The sequence below is a fragment of the Trichechus manatus genome, unplaced genomic scaffold, assembly GCF_000243295.1.
Source record: "Trichechus manatus latirostris isolate Lorelei unplaced genomic scaffold, TriManLat1.0 scaffold00015, whole genome shotgun sequence".
NCBI classification, from domain to species: domain Eukaryota; kingdom Metazoa; phylum Chordata; class Mammalia; order Sirenia; family Trichechidae; genus Trichechus; species Trichechus manatus.
Window position 1 is genome coordinate 24,073,922 of NW_004443951.1, and position 25,046 is coordinate 24,098,967.

At 44.1% G+C, this 25,046-nt stretch overlaps 1 protein-coding gene across 1 annotated transcript in view; it reads left to right on the forward strand.

Annotated features, from left to right (window-relative positions):
- Positions 1-25,046, forward strand: part of CSMD2 (CUB and Sushi multiple domains 2) — a 752,464-nt gene that overhangs the window by 568,805 nt on the left and 158,613 nt on the right. Inside the window, exons 31-32 of the mRNA XM_012554226.1 lie at positions 15,450-15,652; positions 22,448-22,639. Coding sequence (XP_012409680.1) covers positions 15,450-15,652; positions 22,448-22,639 — 395 coding nt within the window. The remainder of the gene's footprint in view (positions 1-15,449; positions 15,653-22,447; positions 22,640-25,046) is intronic.

The following is a 25,046-nucleotide window of genomic DNA, read 5'->3' on the forward strand; positions in this document are numbered from 1 at the left end:
AGAAGAAGATTTTATACACAGAAGAGAAAGCAATGTGAAGATGGAAGCAGAGATTGGAGGGATGTGACCCCAAGCCAAGGAACACCACTGGCAATCATCAAAAGCTGGAAGACACAAGGAACAGATTCTCGCCTAGATCCTTCAAAGGGAGCACGGCCCTGCTGACACCCTGATTTTGGCCCAGAGAGAGGCAAATTTAAAATGGATACAGGCAATCCCTGGGTTACAAATGTCCAACTTAAGAACAGACTGCCATAAACCGTATTATATTAAAAATTTGAGTTAAATACAGTGGTTCATAATAATGAACGTATGGACTACTTTGTGATGCTCATGAAAAGACTGCGTGGTTTAAAAGTGTTTCTTAAGTGTTTTATATGCAAAGAAAGGTAAAATATATACTATATACTAAGACAAACATTTGACTGACGCTAAATAAGAATCATATGTACCTGTTCCGACTTACCTACAAATTTGACTTAACGACAGACTTAGGAATGGATCTCATTCCTAACCCGGGGACTGCCTGTATCTACATTCTTTCTCATTTAAATACAAGAAAGCACGGCTGATAAGTAGCAGAGGATGGAGGATTAGATGGAGAGGGGAGAGCTCCTGAGATAAGAAGGTCAAGAAGGAAACATGTAAAGAAACTGAACACATAATACGATTAAAATCCACAACAGCAGCGTTTGCCTTATCGGAAACAAAATTACAGAAGTGAGACAAACTAGAGAATCACCATTAGGGATTAAATTATGTCTCCCCAAAATATGTCTTGGACTCTAACAACCCCTGTACCTGTGGATGTAATCCTGCTTGGAAAAAGGGTTTCTTTGTTATGTTAATTGAGCCCCTGGGTGGTGCAAATGGTTAACATGCTTGGCTGCTAACTGAAAGGTTGGAAGTTTGACTCCACTCAGAGGTGCCTTGAAAGAAGGGCCTGGCGATTTACTTCCGAAAAATAGCCATTGAAAATGCTAAGGAGCAACAGCTCTACTCTGACACACATGGGGTCGCCATGAGTGGAAGCCAATTCCATGGCAACTGGTGGTGGTGGTGGTGTTACATTAATTAGATCATTACCAGAGTAGGGTGAGTTTTAAATCTCATCACTTCTGAACTATAAAAACACATTGGACACAGAAGCACACACACACAAGGGAAAACATGCCATGTGAGGATCATCCACAAACCAGGGAAGGCCAAGGAACCCCCAGAGCTATGGACAAGGAAGGAATCAACAGTGCTGAGACCCTGGATTGGACTTTCACCTTCTAAAATTGTGAGAAATAATTTTCTGTTCTTTAAGGCCATCCACTTGTGGTATTTCTGTTATGGCAGCACTAGGTAACTAAGACACAAGCTAGAGAATCACTCTAATAGGTACAGAAGAAGTAATGGAGTCCCTGGGTGTTGCAGATGGTTAAGTGCTTAACTACTAGATGAAAGGTTGGCGGTTTGAATCCACCCAGAGGCACCTCAGAAGACAGGCCTGGAGATCCACTTCTGAAAGGTCACAGCCTGGAAAACCCTATGGAGCACAGTTCTACTCTGCACTCATGGGGTCGCCATGAGTCAGAATCAACTCAACAGTAACTTATAGCAACACAGATTTAATGAAAGACAGGTTGCCCAACATGGCGGACAGAGTACTGATCCAGTCAGCATGAATGAGGAAGAGCCAAGAGCAAATGGAGCAGAAGGAGTAATAAAATACAAAACGTTAAGAAAACTCTCCTGAGATGGAGCAGGGGGTTAGAGGGGCGAAATGACCAGTTCTAAAACTCACTCTGTGAATTGAAAGGACTCATTGAGTTCCAGGCAAAATGAATCAAATACAACTTGATGAGAAATGTCACCATTCCAAGGATAATAAAAAACGTCTACAAGCATTTGGCAAAACACACACGGGCAAGCACACAATCAGCACTCACCAAATGAAATGGTCATTTACAAAAGAACAACGACCACCACTAATCTGACCCCCCACCCCACCAAAGATTTTGTTTCCATAATACCAAAGGCCAAATTCAGTGGAGTTACGAGGCCAGAATTCTTGGTTCAGCCAGGATTTAACTCACTTACAAAAGTAGCAGGAGATTATTCTGAGATACACACAAAAGCCACAGAAAATTGCCACTCATAAGTTTCCTGAAGAATCTGCAGAGACATTGCAGTAGGCTGAATAATCCTCCCAAAGATATTAGCTCCTAATCCCTGGAACCTGTAAATGTTACTTTACTGGGGAAAAAGGTCTTTGCAAATGTGATTAAGTATCTTGAGATGGAGAGGTGATCCTAGCTTATCAGGGTTGGCCTTAAATGCAATCACATGTTTCCTTATAAGAGGGAGCCAGCAGGAGATTTTATATACACAGAGGAGAAGGAGATTTGAAGACGTAGGCAGAGATTGCAGGGATGTGGCCCCAAGCTAAGGAATGCTGACGGTCACCAGAAGCTGGAAGACTCAGGGAACAGATTCTCCCCTACAGCCTGTTGACACCTTGATTTCAGCCCAGCAATACTGATTTCACACTTCTGGCATCTAGTACTGTGAGAATAAATTTCTGTTGTTTTACGCTATTGAATTTGTGGTAATTTGTTACAACAGCCACAAGAAAGTAACACAGACATATAATTTTTAGCCTTCTGAGATGTTTAGAAAAAAGTATAGTAAGAATTGATGACCATTGAATGCTCTGTTTAACTTGGGTCTTGGGTCCCTGATTGTACTGTCAGTGATTTGATAACTAGGGGAAGTCATACCAAGTTGCTATTGAGTCATTTCCAACTCACTGTGACTCCATGTGTGTCAAAGTAGAACTGTGCACCATAGGGTTTTCAGTGGATGATTTTTTGGAAGTAGATTGCCAGGCCTTTCTTCTGAGGTGCCTCTGGGTGGCCTCAAATTGCCACCCTTTTGGTTAGTAGCCAAGCTCATTAACCTTTGCACCACCCAGGAATTTCTGGGAGAAGGGATAGGGGAGAGTAAAACCTTTTTAGATTTTCTGTCTTACGTATGGAGGAGTGAAGTGGTATATCATTTTTCTTAAATTTGAAAATTAAAAATAATGAGAACTTAGGAGTATTTAAAAGTAACAGCTAGTAGAATTAAAAAAACAAAATGTATGCATTGCAAATCACTGAAAAGTTTGTAAACTAAGAAATATTTAAAAAATGAAAAACAAAGGAAGCAAGAAAATACATAAAAAGCATAAAACAGGATGATGGCAATCAGTTTGTATTAGTCAGCAATGGCTAACTGCTATAAGAAGTAACCACCCAGTCTCCGTGGTTGGACACGATAAAGGTTAATTCGTCACTCACTTCGCAGTTCAATGCTCACCTGCAGTAGGGAGCAGGGCCCCAGTGTGTGAGTTGGGGCAGTGTGGGGAGGTGCCTATTTCACTAAGTCATTCAAAGCCCCAGGTTCCTTCCATGTTTGGAGCCTCCAAGTCCTCCAGTGGATCCTCCACATCTGGCCAGCTGATGAGGAATGACAGAAAGCATGAAATACTGGAACAGTATTTTTTAGGAGCCGAGCCTTTCTCCCATGTATCATTGACCAGAACACATTTCACGGCTCCGACTAATTCTGGGTTGTGACTGGATGGACTAGGAAACAAGAGCTGGTGAACACACAGCTTTGTCCCTCCCACAAAGAGCAAACATATCAGTTCTGATAATAGGTATAAATTCACTTTTGTCTGGCCATCCACTGTGTGGTAGGGTGTAGAGAAGAGGTAGCCCTGGAGCAGGCTGAGGTTACAGGAGCTCAGGATGGACAGAGAGTGGGAGGGTCCATGGATGTGGGGCCAGAGCAAAGAAGATCAATAGTCTGAGGCCTGGTTGAAGGATGAGCAAAGAACCAAGATCAGGTTGGACAGCAGAATGCAGGAATCAGATGCTGATCAAAGGATCTGCAAAAGAAGCAGGGCATCCCAAAAAGAGGTCCTGGGATGATGGTCCACAGAAAAGGAAGCCTTTGTTATATGTGGAGCAACTACTGGCAGACCTGTGGGCAGACAGGGAGCTGTGAGGAGCCATGAGTTGGTGCCCAAAAGCTAAAGCTCCATATTACAAGTCAAAAGTTCTCAGATAGGATAAAAGAACAAAAAAATACTGCTAAACAGAACATCAAAATATTAAAAAGGTTGAGACAAAAGTATATCATACGAACACATGTAAATCAAAAGCAGATATCACAGTTTACTTATAAAAAAGTAAAATTCAAGATAAAAATTTTAAAAAAAAATAAAACCATGAAAGCAGAAGGGATTATTTCAGATGATAAAATGCATAATCCACAATAATACTAAGAGTGGTGAATCTTATGTGCCCAATAACCTAAGGAGAAAACGTATAAGGTAAAATCTATTGGAAATACAAGGAGAAAATGACAAATTTCTACAAGAAACTTTTAAGAATATCTCTTAGTACTATAGAAAAAAACGGAACAAAATGAAAAATTTTAGTTGATTTTACCATTTGTTGAGTTTATGCTACGTATCAGGGTCAGTGGTAGGTGCTTTATATGTGATTTCATTTGTAATAATCCTCTTCATGACACTGCTACACAATGCTATTGCTGCCATGTTACAGAGGAGTAAACTAAGGCTCTGCAAGATTGAATAACTTGGCCATGGTCACCCAATTAGCTATCCCAGAACTAGTATTTGAACCCAGGTCTTTGATTACACAGCCAGTGTTTTTCCACTTTGTTATATAGACTCTTTAGAGGGCAGTGGCGATTCAGTGGTAGGATTCTCGCCTTCCATGCAGGAGACCCCAGTTCAATTCCCAGCCAAGGCACCTCATGCACAGCCACGACCTGTCTGTTAGTGGAAGCTTGCATGCTGCTATGATGCTGAACAGGTTTCAGCAAAGCTTCCAGACTAATACAGACGTAAGAAGAAAGGCTTGGTGGTCTACTTCCAAAAAATCAGCCAGTGAAAGCAATCTTCTGATCCAGTTATGCATGGGATCACCATGAATCGGGGGCCAACTTGACAGTAGCTAACACCAAAACATAGCCTCTTTAGGAGGCATGAGCTTTTTATTTTATGAAGAACATTTCTTCCAAGAAGGATAAAAAAATAAGTCTGCCCCTTACAGAATTCCTGGCATCTACAGGAAAGACTCTATCAATGAGAGGCAATGGCAGAGCCTCCAGTTACATGATGATGATGAAGCTAAGGTAGGCAACTGGCCCAAGGTCACCCCTGCAAGTCAGAGTGGAACACAGAGCAGCAGCCTCAGCCATGTGCTCGCTGTACTGACCCAACCCCCACAAAACCAGTGACCACCCTAGCCCATGCTTCAGCTTTCTCGGCAATCTGAAGCCCAGTTTTATTCTTTCAATTTTGAAAATAACAAAAGAATGCTTTCTTATATTGAATACCAGCTGGTCCTAGGAGAGAAGATCCTCTAATTTTTCTGTAGACACCAATGCTTGCTTTGGGCTCTGTGCTGTCTTCTTGGTTTTTGCTCTTTGGACAGTGTGATGCTTTAATTATCGTTGTCTGCAGTTATGAACATGGTTTAATTGTTGGTTTGCAGCCTGGGTGGCTTAGAGGGGGGCACTTTATAAAACAAGTATTGTTTTCTTGTTGTCATTTCCAGTGTCACTGAGGACAATTTAGGCTGCATTCTCATTTAGAGACAGGAGTGATTTCTGAACCCCTGCCCCTTGCAGCAGCTGTTCGTTCACGTGCCACATTCCCCTGATGTAGCGGTCCGCGGTGATGACTCAGGTCCGTGCAGCAGCCATTGTGTTCATACAGTGGTCGTGGTTGCTGGGGGGGCGCCAGAAGCCCTCTTCCAATTCTGGGGCCCTGGTCAGAAGGCAAGTGAAATCGACATGTCAAGACGCCATGGATTTTTTCTTGTCTTTTCTAGTTTTCACACATCTTTGTACGCTCCAGTGTGCAACTAGTACAAATAAAGCACCTGTAAATGGTGAGCTGGGCAGTATCCCAAAAAGGCCCGATGAGTTCAGCTTTCCTTAGACTGAGAGAATTGAGGATCATAATCCCATAGGCAGGTTTGGCCTGCTTTGTGGGAAGGTGCCGTGTGGATAGCACTTGAAGGCGCGGGTTCCTGCGGTAAGAATGTGATTCTCTCCTAACTCCTTAGATTTAGACTCTTGTGGAAAATCTCTTCCTAGCATTGAGGCTGAGTGTCATGAACTGTGCCAGTCTGGCAGCAAAGCACAATGGAGTCTCAGTGGTGGGTTGGTAGGAAGAGGTAGCGTGTGAGGACCAGGTGAGACCACCCTCAGCTGGGAACCTACTATTGGGAGATTGTAGTGGGAGGTAGATGTAGGTGGAAACACCTTGACGAAAAGATGTGTGAAGATCTTGAACTTGAATAAAAACAGCCCCCTAATCCAGAGCACCCTTGCAGTTAAAGCGGGCCATGTTCCTGTCTGTATACCAGTGCCTACAGAGATTGATTGATTGATTGAATGTGTGAATATCAGTATCAGTAGAGGCTCAGAGTACCAGTAGGGCGGGACTTAGAGTGAGACCATGGTTTAGACTAGGCAACTAGCTCTGGCCCAGGTTTGTGTGGCTAGGTCCTGTTTCTGTAGTAGGGACAGAGTGCCAAAGATACAGTTGTAAGATCCTAGGGGCTGGATATGGCAGTAAAGAGATGTGAGAACCTCAAGAGAAATAGGAAGTAACTTCCTTAGTACATAGGATTTGTTTAAGTTGCCTCTCACCAAGTGGTACACACTTAGCAAGGACAGCGGGTGCATTTGGCTGAACTGTGGGGGTCCCTAAAAGCTGGTGAGCCATCACCCATTCATTTAACCATCCAACCAAATGACATTCATCAAGGGCTTAGTGTGGGTTAGGCCTGGTACTGGATACCAGAGATACAGAGGTGAATGAGACCAGACACATCTGACATGGCAGTGAGACCGGTAAGTCAATAGATGCCTCTGCTACAGTGGGATCATGTAGAAGGAGCACCTCACCAGACTGGGGGAGCAGGGAGGATATGTAGAGAAGCCTGTGGAAAAGCTCCCCACCAAATGTGGATTATCTACCAATACAAGTTAGTCAAGTGGTAGGTGGGTGTGGGCAGGGCTAGGAACCTTCCAGTGAGAGGTAGGGAAGGCCCCGAAGCAAGAGAGTAAGAAGGAAATGACAAAGGATCAGGGGAACAGGAGAAGAAGACAGGGGCCACTCATGAAAGACTTGGTGTGCCTCTAGGAAATGTGGCTTTATTCTGTAGGGTCAGATGTGTGGTTCAGAAAGATCACCTTGGCCATGATGGAAAAGGTGGATTGAAGGTTGGATCCAGGAAGGCCAGTTATGCTTTTCATGCCTCTGTACATGCTGTTCCCTCTTGTAAATTCTCTTCCCTCTCGATTTCCTTATGAATTTGTTTTCTTTCTTCAAAACTGCTTCAAAGATACCTCCTCTTTGAAGCTTTCCTTGATTCTCTCAACTAGAAGAAATCAAATCAGGTGCCATCAAGTCAGTTCCAACTCACGGAGACCCCATGTGTGTCAGAGTAGAACTGGGCTTCATAGGGTTTTCAGTGGCTGATTTTTCAGAAATAGATCACCAGGCCTTTCTCTGAGGTACCTCTGGCTGGACTCGAACCTCCAACCCTTCAATTAGCAGCCAAGTGCGTTAACCATTTGCACCACCCAGGGACTCGAGAAGAAGAAGACAGTGTAAAAGAAAGCCCTTTGGTACCAGACAGACATGGTTTGAATTTTGGCTCTGCCCCCTCTTAGTGGCCTGTGTTAACCCCTTGGAGCTTCAGTTCTCCCATCAGCAAACTGGTACAAATAGACTCTAAATTGCAGAGATTTTATGAGGATATTAGGCAATACACATAAAGTACTTGGCACCTACGAGACTGACTTTCTACAAATGTTTAGTTCTTTCTCTTCCAGTTATTTCGATAACACATTATCCCACTCTTTTAGCAATTATTATATGTATTATCATGTTTTGTGCATCTGCTTCAATCAGCAGCATAATCCTGCAGGGCAAGGACAGTACCTTCCACATTTCCACAGCTCTCGGCAGTGAGCTTGACATGCAACAAGCATCGCCCCTCCTCCCTGGAGTCTGCCTGTTTCATGTCTGCAGCCCAAATAAACAAACACACGTACAAGCAGTGCATCAATATGAAGGGATATCTTTTCCCTCCTTTCAAAACCTCCCCACCTGGGGGAACAGTGCAGACACCAAAACCAAATCAAACTCATCCAACTCATAGCGACCCTCTAGGACAGAGTAGAACTGCCCCATAGGGTTTCCAAGGCTGCAGTCTTTATGAAAGCAGACTGCCACATCAGCTGGTGGGTTCGAACCACCGACCTTCCAGTTCGTAGCTGAGCACTTTAACCACTGCACCACCAGGACTCCTTACAGTGAGGACAGGGTCCTCAAAATCCTCGGTATTTAAAAAACCAAAAGAAGACCAGAACCTCACCTACAGCGGAGCTGCTCAGGCAAACCCAGATGTCTGTATTGGCCTAGAATGATCTCTATTGATCGGAAGCTCTAATTAGCATTCATGGACTTTGATTTCTACGAGATGAGAAAAGTATTGAATAGCGGTCTTCATAAACGCAGTTGGTTTGGCAAACCAAGTCTTTAACGGCTATCATAAGGGACTTCAAATAAAAGGGTCACTAGCCTCCCCTGGTGGCACAGTGGTTAAGTGTTTGGCTGCTAACCAAAAGGTCGGCCATTCAAATCCACCAACTGCTCCTTGGAAACCCTGTGGGGCAGTTCTCTTCTGTCCTATAGGGTCACTATAAGTCAGAAGCGACCTGACGGCAATGGGTTAGCCTCCTGCAGCGGCCTCCTAACTAATGCCCCTGCTTCCACTCTTGCCTTTGCCAATCCATTCTCTTGAAATGCAAATCAAAGCTTGCCAGGCCTCAAGTTAAAACCATTTAATGACTTCCCTTACCTCACAGAATAAAACAGAAACTCTTCCCCCACCCACAAGGACCCATGTGGCCTGGTCTCTGCCTGCCCCTCTTGGACCAGCTACAGCCTCAGTGGCCTTTTTGTTGTTCACAAGCTCCATGCTGATTCGCTAGGGCTTTGCACGCGCTGCCCTTTCTACATGGAAAGCTCCCTCCCATCCCCTGCCCTACCCTGCTCTTCACATGGCCAGCTCCCTTCGAGTCTCTCATCTTGCTTAAATACCCCCTTCTTAGAGAGGTCTCCCACAGCGGCCCTATTGAAAGTGACAACTCTGTCTCATCACTTTGCTGTTTCCTTCTCTGCATTCGCCACAGCTGATCATCTTTTAATGGGTTTGTATATGCAGAGGTCAACTGCTATCCAGAAGGTTGGTGGTTCAAGTCCACCTGGAGGCACCTTTGAACAAAGGCCTGGCGAGCTACTTCTGAAAAATCAGCCATTGAAAACCCTGTGGAGCACGGTTCTACCCTGACACATACGGGGTCGCCATGAGTCCAAATCAATCTGATGGCAACTGATTTGGTTTTGGGTATTATACGTGGGAGTATTGCCCATCTCCAGAAGCTCCTGGAAAATGGCACCCTGTCTGTCATGTTCACCAGTATATATGAGCACCCAGCACATACCAAAAACTCCAAACCAAACCCTTTTCCTTCGAGTCGATTCCAACTCAGAGAAACCCTACAGCACATAAACCGAACTAAACTTGTTGCTGTTGAGTCGACTCTGACTCATAGTGACCCTACAGGACAGAGTAGAATTGCCCCATAGGGTTTCCAAGGAGAAGCTGGTGAATTCAAACTGCCGACCTTTTGGTTAGCAGCCGAGCTCTTAACCACTGCGCCACCAGGGCTCCAATAGGAGGTGTTTAAATGAATGCAAGGAGAGGTTTGGAACTTTGGCCGCTATCCTTTTAGTTGCCAAGTTGTATTATTTCTGCATTCAAAGGATCTCAGGCTCCCCCCACCCCCGCCTTCCTCCTGCCACCTTTCTTAACCTCATCAATGCCAAGCCTTTGACTTTGTCTGATGATGAGATCAACTGAGCTGAATGCAATGAGCTGGCATTCTTAATTCACGGTCTTGAACATTAGCCCTTGGGCCTTGAGTATGACTGACATGTAAACTCTCTATTACTGATAGGTCCTCTCAGCACATGCCCAGCTCTTGGCCACAGCGTAATCCTCCTGGAGGTGTGGGCAGCTTTGTCGGGAAGAGCAGAAGCACTGAAATCTTACCTGAACTATCATTATATCATGATAACTCCAGCCCACTCTAACTGGCCGTTGACCTTGGGCAAGTAACTTAACCTCCCTGAACCTCAGTAGTCTCATTTTTAAAGACATCTACAAAGTAAAGATGCTTGTGAGGATTAAATGAGATGATATGAAAGGACCTTGCACACACTGGTTGTTATACAATCGTGTCCCCTTTCGTTTCAACTTACTCCCCTTATTCTCTCTTTGTTCAACTTCCTATAAGACTAATCCTCCTAGGATTTCATTCATTCATTCATTGATTCACTTGCTTATTCATTCAATGATGTGAAGTTATTCACCTCGAGGACTTCAGTCGGCCTCTATTTCTGCTTAAGAGAATAAAGCCCAAATTTCCCTACCCAGTGTTGAGACCCTTATCTTCCTTCTCGCAATCAGCTTTATTAGCTGTGACATCCTGACACCACCTGAGCTCAGGTGTGGGAGTCGCCTTTCTTCCCACAGACACCTTCACCTCCTCTCTGCTTCTGGGTCACGTCTCAGGTTATTTATTAAATCCAAAGAAAGCACACTCCCTGTCATGCTACCCAAACGTCAAGTCTTCTTTCCTCCTTCTTTCCTTGACAAGTGCGGCCCACACAAACCTATCTTCCGAGAGCATATGTAATAAGGCCGCATAACTTGCCGCCTGGTCTGCTTCCAGGGTTGTCTGCCTAATTTCCCAGTGCCGTTGAGCAACAGGGAGAAAGCAGGGAAGAAAGAGCGGCTTGGCACAGCAGAGGGTGCGCTTATTTGCTCTACCTCCTGGGGAGCTCCTTCTCCCCCCCTTTTCAGTCAAATATGGGCCCCCAGCTTGCCAGCCTGTTCCCTGCCCAATGCCCTGAAGAGAAAGATGCCCATCTGTCTTCACTCCGTCCGAAGCCTTGGGAAGGGAGGTCCACCAGGGGGATTAGAATACAGCCACTGAGAAAACTCCCACCAGCTCCTGATATTGAGCATTCTCCACCTGTATCTGTGAAAAGATCTACCTAGAATATCCAAGAGAATCACTTGATTTTACTAGAACTAATTGATGACTGAACAGAAGAAATATATATATTGCCAACAATAAATAACTAGAAAATGTAACTTAAATCTTATTCACAATGGTACCAAAAACCATAAATTTGTAGACTCCCAAGGAATGGATTTAATAATAAATGTGCAAGGAAGAAAACCACAAAGCTGCCAAAGTGCACAAACTAGTCCTAAGTAAATTGAGATCTCTACAGTATTCCTGGTTGGGAAAAATAAGTAGCATAAAGATAGCAGTTCTCCCCAAATTAATCAATAGAGATAGATAGCTGCCATCGAGTTGACTCTGACTCATGGCATTGCCCAGTCGTGCTTCATCCTCACAATCACAGGCATGTTTGAGTCTATTGTTGTGGCTTTTATGCCAATCCATCTCACCAAGTGTCTCCCTCACCCTCGTCGACCCTCTCCTTCACCAAATATGATGTCCTCCTCTAGCAATTGATCCCTCCTGATAACATGTTCAAAGCGAGCAAGTCCGGCAATGTTCTCCTGTGATCCATAGGTTTTCGTTGGCTAATTTTTGGAAGTAGATAGCCAAGCCTTCCTTCTTAGTCTGTGAACTCCACTGAAATCTATCTACCATGGGTGGCCCTGCTAGTATTTGAAATACTGGTGGCAAAGCTTCCAACATCATAGCAACACATAAGCCACCATAGTACAACAAACTGACAGATGGGTGATAGAACTAATAAATGTGTGGAATGCCAGTCAAAATCACAATGGGATTTTTTTTTGGAGGGGAAACTTGATAACTATAAAGGTCATCTGAAACAGTACATTTTAGAACTTAAGAAATTTGGGGGGAAAATATGAAAAGGAATTTGCTGTATTAGAATATAAAAATGGGAGACTATCAAAACCACAATAAACTGAGTAGCTGTGTTCCTGGTAGTACAGAAAAGGCCAAGAAGGATGCCACTGAAACTGAGGGCAGGGTCTAGAAAAAGAAACATGACCAAGGTGACATTTCAGACCAGCAGGGAGAACCTGGAGTATTCAGTTACTAGTGTGTATTCATTCCACAGGTACTCGTAAGCACCATCCAAAGTGTCAGACACATCCCAAGCGCTGAGACCACAAATAGTGAGCAAGACGTGGTCCCGCGCTCGTGACAATTATATTCTAGTTGGGGAGACAGATAGTAAACAAATAAGTATATTGTTGTTGTTAGTTGCCCTTGAGTCAGCTATGATTCATGGTGACTCCATGTACAACAGAATGAAACATTGCCCAGTCCTGCACCATCTTCATGATCTTTGGTGTGCGCCATGGTCATTGTTTCAGCCACTGGGCCTTCCAACATAGGGGTTTCATCTTCCTGCACTACATAGGATAATATTCTGTCATGATCCATAGTGTTTTAATTGGCTAATTTTCAGAAGCAGATCACCAGATCTTTCTTTCTAGTCTGTCTTAGTCGGGAAGCTCTGCTGAAACCTCTCCACCATGGGTGACCCTGCTGATATCTGAAATACCAGTGGCATAGCTTCCAGCATTGTAGCAACACACAGGCCACCACAGTACAAGAAACTGACAGATGGGTAGTGGAGAATAAGTATTATGGTTGTTATTGTTAGATGCCGTCAAGTCGGTTCCAACTCACAGTGACCCTATGTACGACAGAACAAAACACTGCCCTGTCCTGCGCCATCCTCACAATCTTTGCTCTGTTTGAGCCCATTGTTGCAGCCACTGTGTCAATCCATCCAGTCCAGGGTCTTCCTCTTTTTCACTGACCCTCTACCTTACCAACCATGATGTCCTTCTCCAGGGACTGGTCCCTCCTGATAACGTCCAAAATACGTGAGATGAAGTCTCGCCATCCTTGCTTCCGAGAAGCACTCTGGCTGTACTTCTTCCAAGACATACTTGTTAGTTCTTCTGGCAGTCCATGGTATATTCAATATTCTTTGCCTACACCATAATTCAAAGTCATCAATTCTTTGTATAGGCTGTGATAAATGCTAAGGAGGAGGTCAACAGGCTGTTTTGATAGACAAAATATGAAAGAGGCTACTTTAGTTAGGTGTTTACACAATTGAGTGTCCATTTGGAAAATCAGCTAGATCCCTACCTCAGAAATGAAGCTATACAAGTGCAAAGAAAATGTTAAAGCTATGTTTTTTAATAATTTCAGGAGGAAGAGGTTTTCCCAAGCATGACATGACACCTAGTATCCTTAAAGGAAAAGATTAACATATTTGATTACATAAAAATGAATAACTTCCATGCTAAAATAGACACTGTAAACAAAATTTAAAGGGAAATGAGTCATCAGACACTAGGAGAAAATATTAGCAACAAATATATAAAAGAGGAATCAAAACATATATAAGATAAATAAAACTATAAGGTATAAACATAAGGAAAAGAAGACAAATAACTCAAGATAGGTAGAGAATATGAAGAGATACAAATGATCAATAAATACATGCAAAAATACCCAACCTTACTGAATTATCTGAATTGAAAACACTGATGATATTCCATTTTGGTCTAGCAGATGGGCAAGTATTTTAATACAGAATATGTCTGCAACATCATAAATTCTGATCTTGATGAGGTGAGGGCTAGAGAGAATAGTCACATTAATACTGTTCAGTGACAATATAAATTGGTTCAATCATTTGGGAGGGCAAATTTTAAAATATACATACCCTTTCTCCCCCAAAAAAAAATTCTTACAAATCACCTGAATATTAACAAAACCATGCAAATCTGTATAGAGATAGGTGCGTCCATTACAGTCTGATGTGAAATACCGAACATAATAATGTTCGTTTCTGTAGAAAAAAATTAAACCGATGTTGTTAGTTGTCATCGAGTCCATTCTGATTTATGGCGACCTTATGTGTAACAGAACAAAACATTGCCCAGTCCTGTGCCATCTTCATAATCATTGGTATATACGTGTATATGCCCATAACATAGTATCAGGTAAAGAAAAAAAGTTAAACACAAAACTATGTAAAGTATGGTCTTGTTTGGGGGGAAAAATACATGTATACATTCCAAAAACGTCTGGAAGGATAACCTAGTATTAAGTGAAGAACTCTGGAGAACAGGTTAGTTATATGAGAAAGAGAGCAAGAGAAACTTATTTTCTTTTATTCGGTACACCTGTATATTGTTTGCCTTGTTCTGCCTTGAGCACATCTTGTTTTTCCAATTTTGAAAAACATTTTTAAAAAAGAGATAGTGATAAATGGATTGGATCCTGTAACAGAAAAGGGATGCTAATGGAAAACTGGTGAAATCCAAATATAGTCTGGAGTGTAGTTCACAGTAGTGGCCCCATATTGGTTTCTTAGCTGTGACAAATGTACCACGGAAATGTAAGATGTTGACAGTGGGGAAAACGGTGGGGAATCTATGGGAATTCTCTGTAGTATATTTGCAACTTTTTTGTAAGTCTAAAATTATTCCAAAATTTAAAAAAAAAAAAAGTTAAAAAAAGAAAGAAGGGGGAAGGGAGGTGGGGGAGGGGAAGAGCAATAGAACAAGAGGGCCAGCAAGTACACAACTTATAACCAAGACATCTTTGACCAGGGCCTTTTTGTCCTGGAAAAATTTGGGTTCCTACAGAACTCCCTGACTTTGAGAGCTGTCTCTGGCAGTCCTCTCACACACGGAGACCCCAGCCTGGCCTGCTGAAGTTTGCAGGGATTATCTAAACCAAGCCTCTACGTAGCTGATATCCCCAGAGTTTTGCTCTGAGAAGCCAAAGTGCCGGCTCGCCTTTGAAACTGAGCCGGCTTCTCAGAGACCCCACAATTCCCTCTGCCCTTTGGCCCCTATTTTTTTAAATCTATATCCTTTATCCAACCCAAACCACTGTCTTCTCAACAACCTTCTCCCACCACCACCAATCTAGAAATGATATGGCTATGGGCTCGGGTGTGACGTCTGGGGCCTGTGTAGGGTTGAGGAGAGGGGTGGAGTCTGACAGTGGCAACATGGAGCTCATAATAATCTGTAAGATGCATAAAATCCACCGCTTCCCCCCTTGTCCACATTGCTGGTGACTCCAAGGTGAGGAGCGGGCAGGTTGGAATCATGGGATGCTGCCCTATACTGCCTTCTCTTCCTTCCTACAAGTCTTTCCGTGGGTTTCAGACCCTCCTTGACTGGAGTCCCCAGAAAAGAGGGGCTCCCTGGAGTGACTGCATGCCCTCTTGTCTCACTCAGGCTCCACTTCCTGGTGTTTGACACGGAGGAGGTCCACGACGTGCTGCGCATCTGGGATGGGCCTGTGGAGAGCGGGGTCCTGCTGAAGGAGCTCAGTGGCCCGGCACTGCCCAAGGACCTGCACAGCACCTTCAACTCGGTTGTTCTGCAGTTCAGCACCGACTTCTTCACCAGCAAGCAGGGGTTTGCCATCCAGTTCTCAGGTCTGTGCTCGCCTCTAACCAGTCCCATGTCCATTTGTCCTGCCACCCAACACCAACTCCCCTTCCTTCTCCCTCTGGTCCCCCCCTTTCCTCCATCTCTCCATTCACGTAAAGATTTTTACTGAGCATCTGCTTTGCACCTGGTACGTGGGAAGCACCCATTCAGATATCTGGTGGGGGGATGGGCACATCAATATACATTCACATACAGATTGGTAAGGATCTGGATGGAGGAAGAGAGACTGGAATGGAAACACATAGAGGGCCACCTTGGAGCATCAAGGAAGATGTTCCAGCAAAAATGGTGCCCAAGCTCAGACCTGAATGATGAGTGGAAGTTACTCGTGAAAAGTAAGTATTTCAAGGAGGGGATGGTCAACTATGACACGGAAAGATGCCACTGATCTGGGCTTTGGAGGCTTCATGGACCCTTATTAGATGGAAGAGAGGGAAAAGGCCATCCTAGCCTGAAGAACACGTGACAGTGCAGAAGCAGGAAAGTAAATTCCAGAATTGTAGGGTTGTGCATTGTGGCTGAAACACACGAGCATGGAGGAGTGCAGCAGAAGTACAAGCTGACAGTGGTTCCAGGCACGATAATGGAAGAGCTGATATGATATGACATAGTACAGGTCTCGGTAAGGACTGGAAGCCAAACACAAGTAATCTAAATTCAATTAATTGTGTACTACAGTAGCCAAATACGGAGGAGCATGACAAAGAGCAACCAAAAATGGGCAATGCCGAAACGTCCCAGTCCCAATATTGGATCATTTATATGATTGGTCCTGCCCTCTCCCTGGGACGAATCATCTTATCTCCTTGGAAGTGCCTTTTCCACCGCTCATCTCCCTGAAGAAGTGACTGCCTCGGTTTATGGTCATCTTTATTATACAGCAGCTGTCTGCGTTACCATCTTACTCCACTGTGCCGGGAGGTTTCCATGGGGATTCCAGAGCAAGTCTGTGGGCACCTGTGCCATAGCTTTGCCTCCCCACTTTCTCCCAGTGATGTATCCGCTAATGGGGGTTGGCATCTATCTCTGGCACCAGTGAGGCTGTACAAATAGTCCCCAACTTACGACATAATCGAGTTACAACAAACTGCACTTCTTATGACCGTCCTTTTTTTTTTTGTACATCTTATCATTAGTATTATATTGTAGCACATAATTTGCTGATGTTATCATTCTCAGATGTTCAATTTTTATGATTTATTATTCAACACATTTCCGGATTTATAAAGATACTGATAATAAATGACAATAATCGTGGAAAAAAAAAAAAAAAGAGGTATTCGACTTACCTCAGAACCATAAGTGGTACAAATAGTTTGCACTCGACTTCTAAACTAAAGGTTGGCAGTTCAGATCCACCCAGCAGACATCTAGGTCAATTGACATAACAAAGTTTATTAAGAAAATATTCTGCATCCTACTTTGGTGAATGGCGTCTGGGGTCTTAAAAGCAACTGAGCTGCCATCTAAGATGCATCAGTTGGTCCCAACCTACCTGGAGTAAAGGAGAATGAAGAACACCAGAATTGCAAGGAAAGCATTAGCCCAAAAGACAGACAGGGCCACATAAACCAGAGACTGCATCAGCCTGAGACCAGAAGAACTAGATGGTGCCCGGGTACCACCAATGACCACCCTGACAGGGAACACAACAGAGAGTCCCGATGGAGCAGGAGAAAGGTGGGGTGCAGAACTCAAATTCTAGTAAGAAGACCAGACTTAATGGTCTGACTGAGACTGAAGGAACCCTGGAAAGCATGGCACCCAGATTCTCTATCAGCCCAGAACTAAAGCAGTTTCAAAGGCCAACTCTTCAGACAGGGATTGGGCTGGACTGTGGAACATAAAGTGATACTCGTGAGGAGTGTGCCTCTTAGCTCAAGTAGATACAAGAGACTAAACGGGCAGCTTCTGTCCGGAGGTGAGATGGGTAGGCAAAGAGGGTCAGGAGCTGGCTGAATGGACACGGGAAATCAAGGGTGGAAAGGAGGAATGTGCTGTCACAGAATAGGGAGAGCATCTAGGGTCGCATAACAATGTATGTATAAATTTTTGTATGAGAGACTAACTTGAATTGTAAACTTTCACTTAAAGTACAACAATAAATTTAAAAAAAAAGATCCACCCAGCTGCACTATGGAAGAAAGGCCTGGTGATCTACTTCTGTAAAGATTACAGCCAAGAACACCCTATGGAGCAGTTCTACTCTGTAATACATGAGGTTGTCTTAAGTTGGCATTGACTCGACAGCAATGTGTTTGGTTTTGGTTTTTTGATATTCACTCATGGAGAGAGTACATGAGTGACATTGAACTCAGCATAGGAATTAGGGTCCCACTAGGGAGCAGCAAGGGGGCTGGAGTTTAAATGAGCATTTCCCAAAGGCTGTTCCCTAGAGTTGCATGGAATATTAATTGGTATTGCAAGAAAAAGAAGTTTGCATGGTCAAGTCATGTTGGGAATGGGGTTGAGGCAGACCTAAAGAGGTTTTCTTTGATGTGGGACTTCCTGAAACTTTTGGTATTTAATACATGTGAATTCAAATGGTGTCTGGTATGTCACAATTTGCAAACATACTTGACCATGGATGACTTTTTTCTAGGCCATCTCAACAGACTAGTGTTTCATGGGACAAACTTTGCAAATTGCTAGGATAAGCAATGGAAAGATCTCATGGCAATAAGGAGGGGAAAATGCAGTCTGTCTCTGTCTCTGGGTAAAGGAATGTTATGAATAATTAAAGCCAGACATGTACTTTTCTCTGACTGTGCCCAAGCCATTGGGTATGGCTTTAAAAAAGAAAAAAAAAAAAAAAACTCATAATGGTACTGACGAAGTCCCCCATGGATTTGTATCATCTGACCTCCGCTGTGTCCTAGCCCTGCCACGTGGGACAGACTCCCTGGCCACTGTCACCTTTGCTCAGGCTGCTTTCTTATGTGTTGTTGCTTGTCCCGTACAAATCCATTTGTCCTTCAAGGTTCATCCTCCTGATCTCCCCATTCTGAATAAATTGCTGTAGCCTCTAGCCCTCCAGCGTTTGACTTCTCCTTCCTCAGCACATTGTCAGTACCAGTCTGCCTTTTCTTGGAGCTGGTCACCCGCTTGTCATTGCATGGAGAGCTCTTTGAGGGTTGGGACCACACTGTGCCTCTCGGATGCCCCCACAGTGAATGCATGCCGTAGGTGCTCACTTACTGCTCACTGAACGAATGAGCACAAGAAGAAATTAATAGATGAATGGATGGTTTCTCTAATATGAGAGTTTTCTTGGACAAGCTGCTCTGAGCATTTCTTAGGCCTGCAGAGCAGGGACTCATCAGGCTTCCTAGCCTCGGCTCCCAAAGGCCGTGGCAACCCAGCCCAGTGTTCTGGGCATAACTGAGGTTTGGGAAAGGTCACCTTCCCTGTTGCTGTCATCAGTCAGCAAATACCAGGACTACTCTAGGGAGGCAAGAATGGCTCACCCCATGTTAACTTTATAGTGTGTGTTTGACAGGGGATTGTAGGGAAATGCCAGGGACGATTAGTCCAGGCTTGGCTTATTAAGTAAACATGACTGTGTAACATCTAACATCCTGAATGTACCACGTGGATCCAGCCTGCTGCCGGGGGCTTTGCCGAGAAGCTCAAACTTAGGAGCATTAAAGAGAGAAAGTGAGAACAAGAAAAGGTGAGGGGGGAGCACAGAGGGAGAGGGAAGTATAATCGCTACCATCTACTGAGGGAGTGCCATGCTAAGCTCTCTACTCATTTCTCTTACAATTTTCACAGAAACTTTAAGGTGTGAGTCCCATTATTAATCCACATTGCAGATGTGGGCTCTGAAACCCAGAGAAGTTTCTCAGCCAAGGCCATCTGGTTAATACGTAGCAGAGCCTGGATCGAAGCCCCTGTTTCTGATTCCCAAACCCAAGCTCTTAATCACTGCAGTCTATTGCCAACAATATAAATATTCTTTCCAAATATGTCCAGAACAGTGAGCTGTTTTTCTTCTAGGGAACCGTTTCCATTTGTAGAGTGCCATGTAAAGTTTGAGATGAAAGCTAAGCCTTTTTTCAATTGGGAAGAAAGTAGATTGATCTTGATTTGACTTTATAAATAAATTCAGTGTCAGATGGTGATGATTTGTCCATTCATTCATTCAAAAAATATTTATCAAGCACGACTGTGTGATGGATACTGTTCTAAGCCCTGGGGACACACTTGGGAGCAAGACAGCCATGGTCCCTATTCTCATAGAGGCATACAAGTGATGTACAGTAAAGACGCAAATAAATAAATTAGCAAGGTCATTACAGACTGTGCTGTATGAAAAGAACAAAAGAGGATAATGTGACAGAAGAAGGTTAAGGGATGAGCCCAGAAGAAGTTGCTCAAAGAGGCCTGTCTGAAGAGGTGGTATTGGAACTGAGAGCTGAATGACAACATGCAGCTAGCATAGGAAGAGCTCCAGCAAGATCATTCCAGTCAGAAGGGCCAGCAAGTGCAAAGGCCCTGAGGGTAGACTGAGCTTGATATTGGACAAACATTTTACAAATGTGGCTGGGGCATAGTGATGGTAGGTCATTAATGATGTTAATGATTAAATCTGGATGAAAGCAAAGAATGTGTTTTTAAAAACTGGTATCAAAAGAGGAGGGCTTAAGATAGGATACCATATGTCACGGATTGAATTATGTCCCCTAAAAAAGTGTGTGTATCAGTTTGGCTGGGCCATGATTCCCGGTATTATGTGATTTTCCTATATGTTATAAAAATCCTGCCTCTATGATGTTAATGAGGAGGATGGGTGGCAGTTGTGTTAGTAAGGCAGGACTCAATCTACAAGTTTGGATTGTGTCCTGAGGCAATCTCTTGAGATATAAGAGGGAGAAGTGAGCAGAGAGACAGAGGGACCTCATGCCACCAAGAAAGCAGTGCCAGGAGCAGAGCATGTCCTTTGGACCTGGGGTCCCTGCGTGGAGAAGCTCCTAGTCCAGGGGAGCATTGATGAGAAGGCTGACAGAGAGAAAAAGCCTTCCCCTGGAACTGACGCCCTGAATTTGGACTTTTAGCCTACTTTACTGTGAAGAAATAAATTTCTCTTTGTTAAAGCCATCCACTTGTGGTATTCCTGTTATAGCAGCAATAGATGACTAAGATACCATATACTAGAGGTTGGCAAACTTTTTTCTGTAAAAGACCAGATAGTAAATATTTCAGGCTTTAGGGGCTGTACATTCTCTGCTGTAATGATTCAACTCTGCTGTTATAGCATGAATGCAGCCATAGACAACAGGTAAATAAATGAGCATGACTGTGTTCCAATAAAACTTTATTTACAAAAACAGACATAGAGCCAGATTAGGCAGTGGGCTGTGTTTTGTCATACACTGTCCTAAGGTGTTATTCGATATTAAAAAACCCATTTCCAATGAGTCATTTCCGACTCATAGAAACCCTATACATTGGATGTAAGGATTAGATACTGTAACTCCAGACTCATCCACATAATCCTCAATCTTATAGTTAATAATATTAGTGTGTACAATTTCCCTAGGCCGGTGCTTCTCAAACTTTCCCACTGAAGCGCTCCTAATAGCAGAAGAAAATTGAGTGCACACCCCCAGGGGGTCTGGAGGGTGAAGCAAGCACAAAATCTCTTTGAGTCTTTATGTTTTCATTTAAGAACTAATGTGAATTGCACATTCTACTCCATAATAAATTCATTTGTTTTAGGATCAAAATCATTTTTCCCAAAAAGTTTTAGAAAAACTCACCCTCTGAGCAAATGAGCATTACTTATGCTATGGGCTCCAGAACCTGCTGCCCCCACGGTCTGCCAATCACAGTTTGCTGATGATGGCAGAGGCGGGCACCAAGCCCCACTGTCAGCTTTGGGCTGTGGAGGCAGCTGGGGTAGTTACAGCTGCCTCAGAACCTCTTCTCTGGACTTTCCTTTGATATCAGTTTCTTTGTAGTGATTCCACTTGTTGCATTTGCTTATGCATTCACTCACCCGTTCTTTTATTCCTTCCTTTCTTCCATTACTCACTCAGTGTTTTAAAACACGTGCTGTAGGTTAAGTACGAGACTGCAAACATCTCCCACATTCCTGAGTTTTTGAATTATAATATTCTCAGTCACTCATGTTTGTTTTGAAGTCTGCCTTGCCACTTGCTACAAACATCTGATTTTTCTTTGAGCATAGTTGCGTTATGATGGGTCCTTGGTTGTTTGCCCTACAAGGGAGAGCATGGTCTTCACTCAACTTCGGCAAATCCCTGCCGTCCCACAACCACTGCTCGGCATTCAGGCAAGCCAGCTCCAGACTCCTTTGCAAACACTTGTGATTGAGTACGTTGAGTTTACATGTAATTATCTTGTCACTCCCTTATACTGATAATGTTAGTTACATTATATAAAATTGCAAAGCTTTGTCTGTGCAATAATGCTTGTATTCTCAAATCGAATTGAACTCAATTCTGCAATCATAACAGTGCCATCACGATTAACTCATAGTATTTTATGGCAGGTTGCTGGTGGTTATGCTGAAGGTATTAGTGGAATGGATGGTGGCGATGTCCTGAGAGTGACAGTGTGATCACAAGTTGTGAAGGAGGTAGTGACAGTAGTCGTGGTGAGAATGGAGGCAGTGGCATGGAGATAATGGCAGTGGACACAATAGTGGCACTGGTGATGGAAGCAGTAATGTCCGTGAGGTTGACGAGCTGGGAGCCCTGTTGTCTGGCAGACGTGTTGGCAACCTCACTTTCTCTTCTGTTTTCTTGTCCTAGTGTCCACAGCAACGTCCTGCAATGACCCAGGGGTCCCGCAGAATGGGAGCCGGAGTGGCAACAGTTGGGAAGCGGGCGACTCCACGGTGTTCCAGTGTGACCCTGGCTATGCACTGCAGGGAAGCGCAGAGATCAGCTGTGTGAAGATTGAGAACAGGTTCTTCTGGCAGCCCAGCCCACCAACGTGCATCGGTACAGAGCCGCTACAGAATAAATTCTTTCCTCTGGTTCCATCAGTCATGTACTCCAGACCCCTCCACCTAAGTGGTAGCTACATCTTAAGTCTGGGCCAGGAGAATCTGAATAGCTGAAAGCTGCAGAGGACCCAAAGCTTATCCTTCTTTGCACGCATGCACACACACATTCACACACTCACATTCCCACTCTACGCACTACACTACATACACACACTACAAAATAATCCTGAAGATTTCTAAATCAGGTGTGTCTATCCTTTTTCTCCCTGGTCCGGGCTGTATAGGTTAGAAGGAGGACAATGGGTCACCTCAGGTAGTAAGGGTCAACCCCACCCAGTTGACATCGAGTTGATTCCAACTCATGGTGACCCCATGTGTGTCAGAGTAGAACTGTACTCCAGAGGCTTTTCAATGGCTGATTTTTTGAAAGTAGATTGCCAGGGCTTTCTTCCAAAGTGCCTTTGGGGGGACTCAAATCTCCAGCCTTTTGTTTAGCAGCTGAGCACGGTAATCGTTTGTACCACACAGGGACTCCAGTAAGGGTCAGCAGATGCTGAAATGACTTTCCTGTTACCTGAAGCCCTAGAAGGCACTTGCAGGCTTAGGATGTAAAGGAAAGAAATTTGCTGTTCTTTTCTCAGGGAAATTATTGGTAACCTGGGTTTTGGTTCTCTAGATCTGCCCTTAGTCTTAAAATCTTCCCATTTAACAGTTGAAGAAATAGAGGCTCAGAGACTTGTCCAAAGTAATATAGCTTATAAGGACTGGGGCCTCAATAATCCTGCACCCCAGATACTTGAGACTGGGAGGAGGAGGGAACTTGAAGGCAGGAGGGGGCAGAAAAGAAAGAGAAATAGAAACAAACATTCCAGGTGCACGCTTCTAAGAAGCTCTTTTTCTCAGGTAAGATAATGAATGCATTTATCTCCTATTTCAACATTGGGTATTAAAAGAGGAGAGAAGAGAGCCAACAGTCATTGAGTCCTTACTATGGTCCAGCCCCACCCTGGATGTTTACTTACATAATCTCGTTTAACTTTTCCTACGGCTCTCTGAAATTAACCTCATTCCTTCATTTTACAGTTGAGGAAACTGAAGCTTAGAGAAATGTGAATATCTTCCCCAAATCACAGAGCTAGGATATGGCAGAGCCAAGATTCACACACACACCAGTCTGAATGCAAAGTCTTTCATTAGCCTGTCTCCCATGCCACCTCCCATGCTGGAGATAGGTTCAAGGGACATCCGGAGACATTCCCTGCAGAGTCCGCCATGGCCGTGCCCTATACCTCTTCCCGCACAGGCTCGTGGGGGCCTGTCCAGCATCAGAGGACTGGCCTTTGCCAGACACGGCTGTGAGGCCTGGCATTGACAGTGAGACACTAAATCCTGCTCCTCAGTGGTGGTTAGGAGACACATGATGTGTGAGACAGAGAGTGAGGGGAATGGACAGTGGACAGTAGAGACCTGGGTTCTAGAACCAGCCTAGTCCTTAACTAACGAGTTGCCATCAAGTCAGTTCTGACTCATGGTTACCCCCATATGTTTCAGGTAGAACTGTGCTCCATAGGGTTTTCAATGGCTGATTTTTCAGAAGTAGATCACCAGGCCTTTCTTCTGAGGCACCTCTTGGTCAATTCAAATCTTGTGGGTTAGTAACTGAGCGCTGAACTGTTTGCACCACTCAGGGACTCCTGGTCCTTAACTTTGTGTTGTGATATGTAGAAAAGACAATGGGATATTGAATTCGGTGGATAAACAGTTAACCCACTCAGCTGCTAACCCAAAGGTGGGCAGCTCAAGCCCACCCAGAGGCACCTCAGAAGAAAGGCCTGGCAATCTACTTCTGAAAAACCATACAGTAAAAACCCTAACTCATCGGCAACTTTTTTAGGTATTTAGTGGGGGAGTGTGTTGGTTCCCAGGTGGGAAAGGAGGGTTTCACCGTGTGAAGTTGGTGTGAGTAGTAACTGGGCAGCAAGCAGGGCAGAGAGGTTAATTCGGCTTTTGTTATCCGTTCTTCTACGCTCAGTTTTGGGAAATGTTCCTCAGGCAACAAAATAACTATCTTTGCCTCTTTTCTCAAATGGACTGGAAATCCCTCTGACGTGCCCCTTATTTCCATCTCTCTTGGCAGTCTGCCATGACTAGGTCTAGCTGGCCTTAAGCCCTTCATTATACAGAGGAAGAAAACAAATATTTATTGAGCGTCATGTCCATGGTAGGCACTGGGCTAGACATTTGTGGTTGTTAGCTGCCATCGAGTCAGCCCCCAACTCATGGCAACCACACGTACAATGGAATAAAACACTGCCGGGTCCTGCACCATCCCCATGACTAGTAGCAGATCAGACTATTGTGATCTGTAGGGTTTTCATCGGCTGATTTTCAGAAGTAGATCA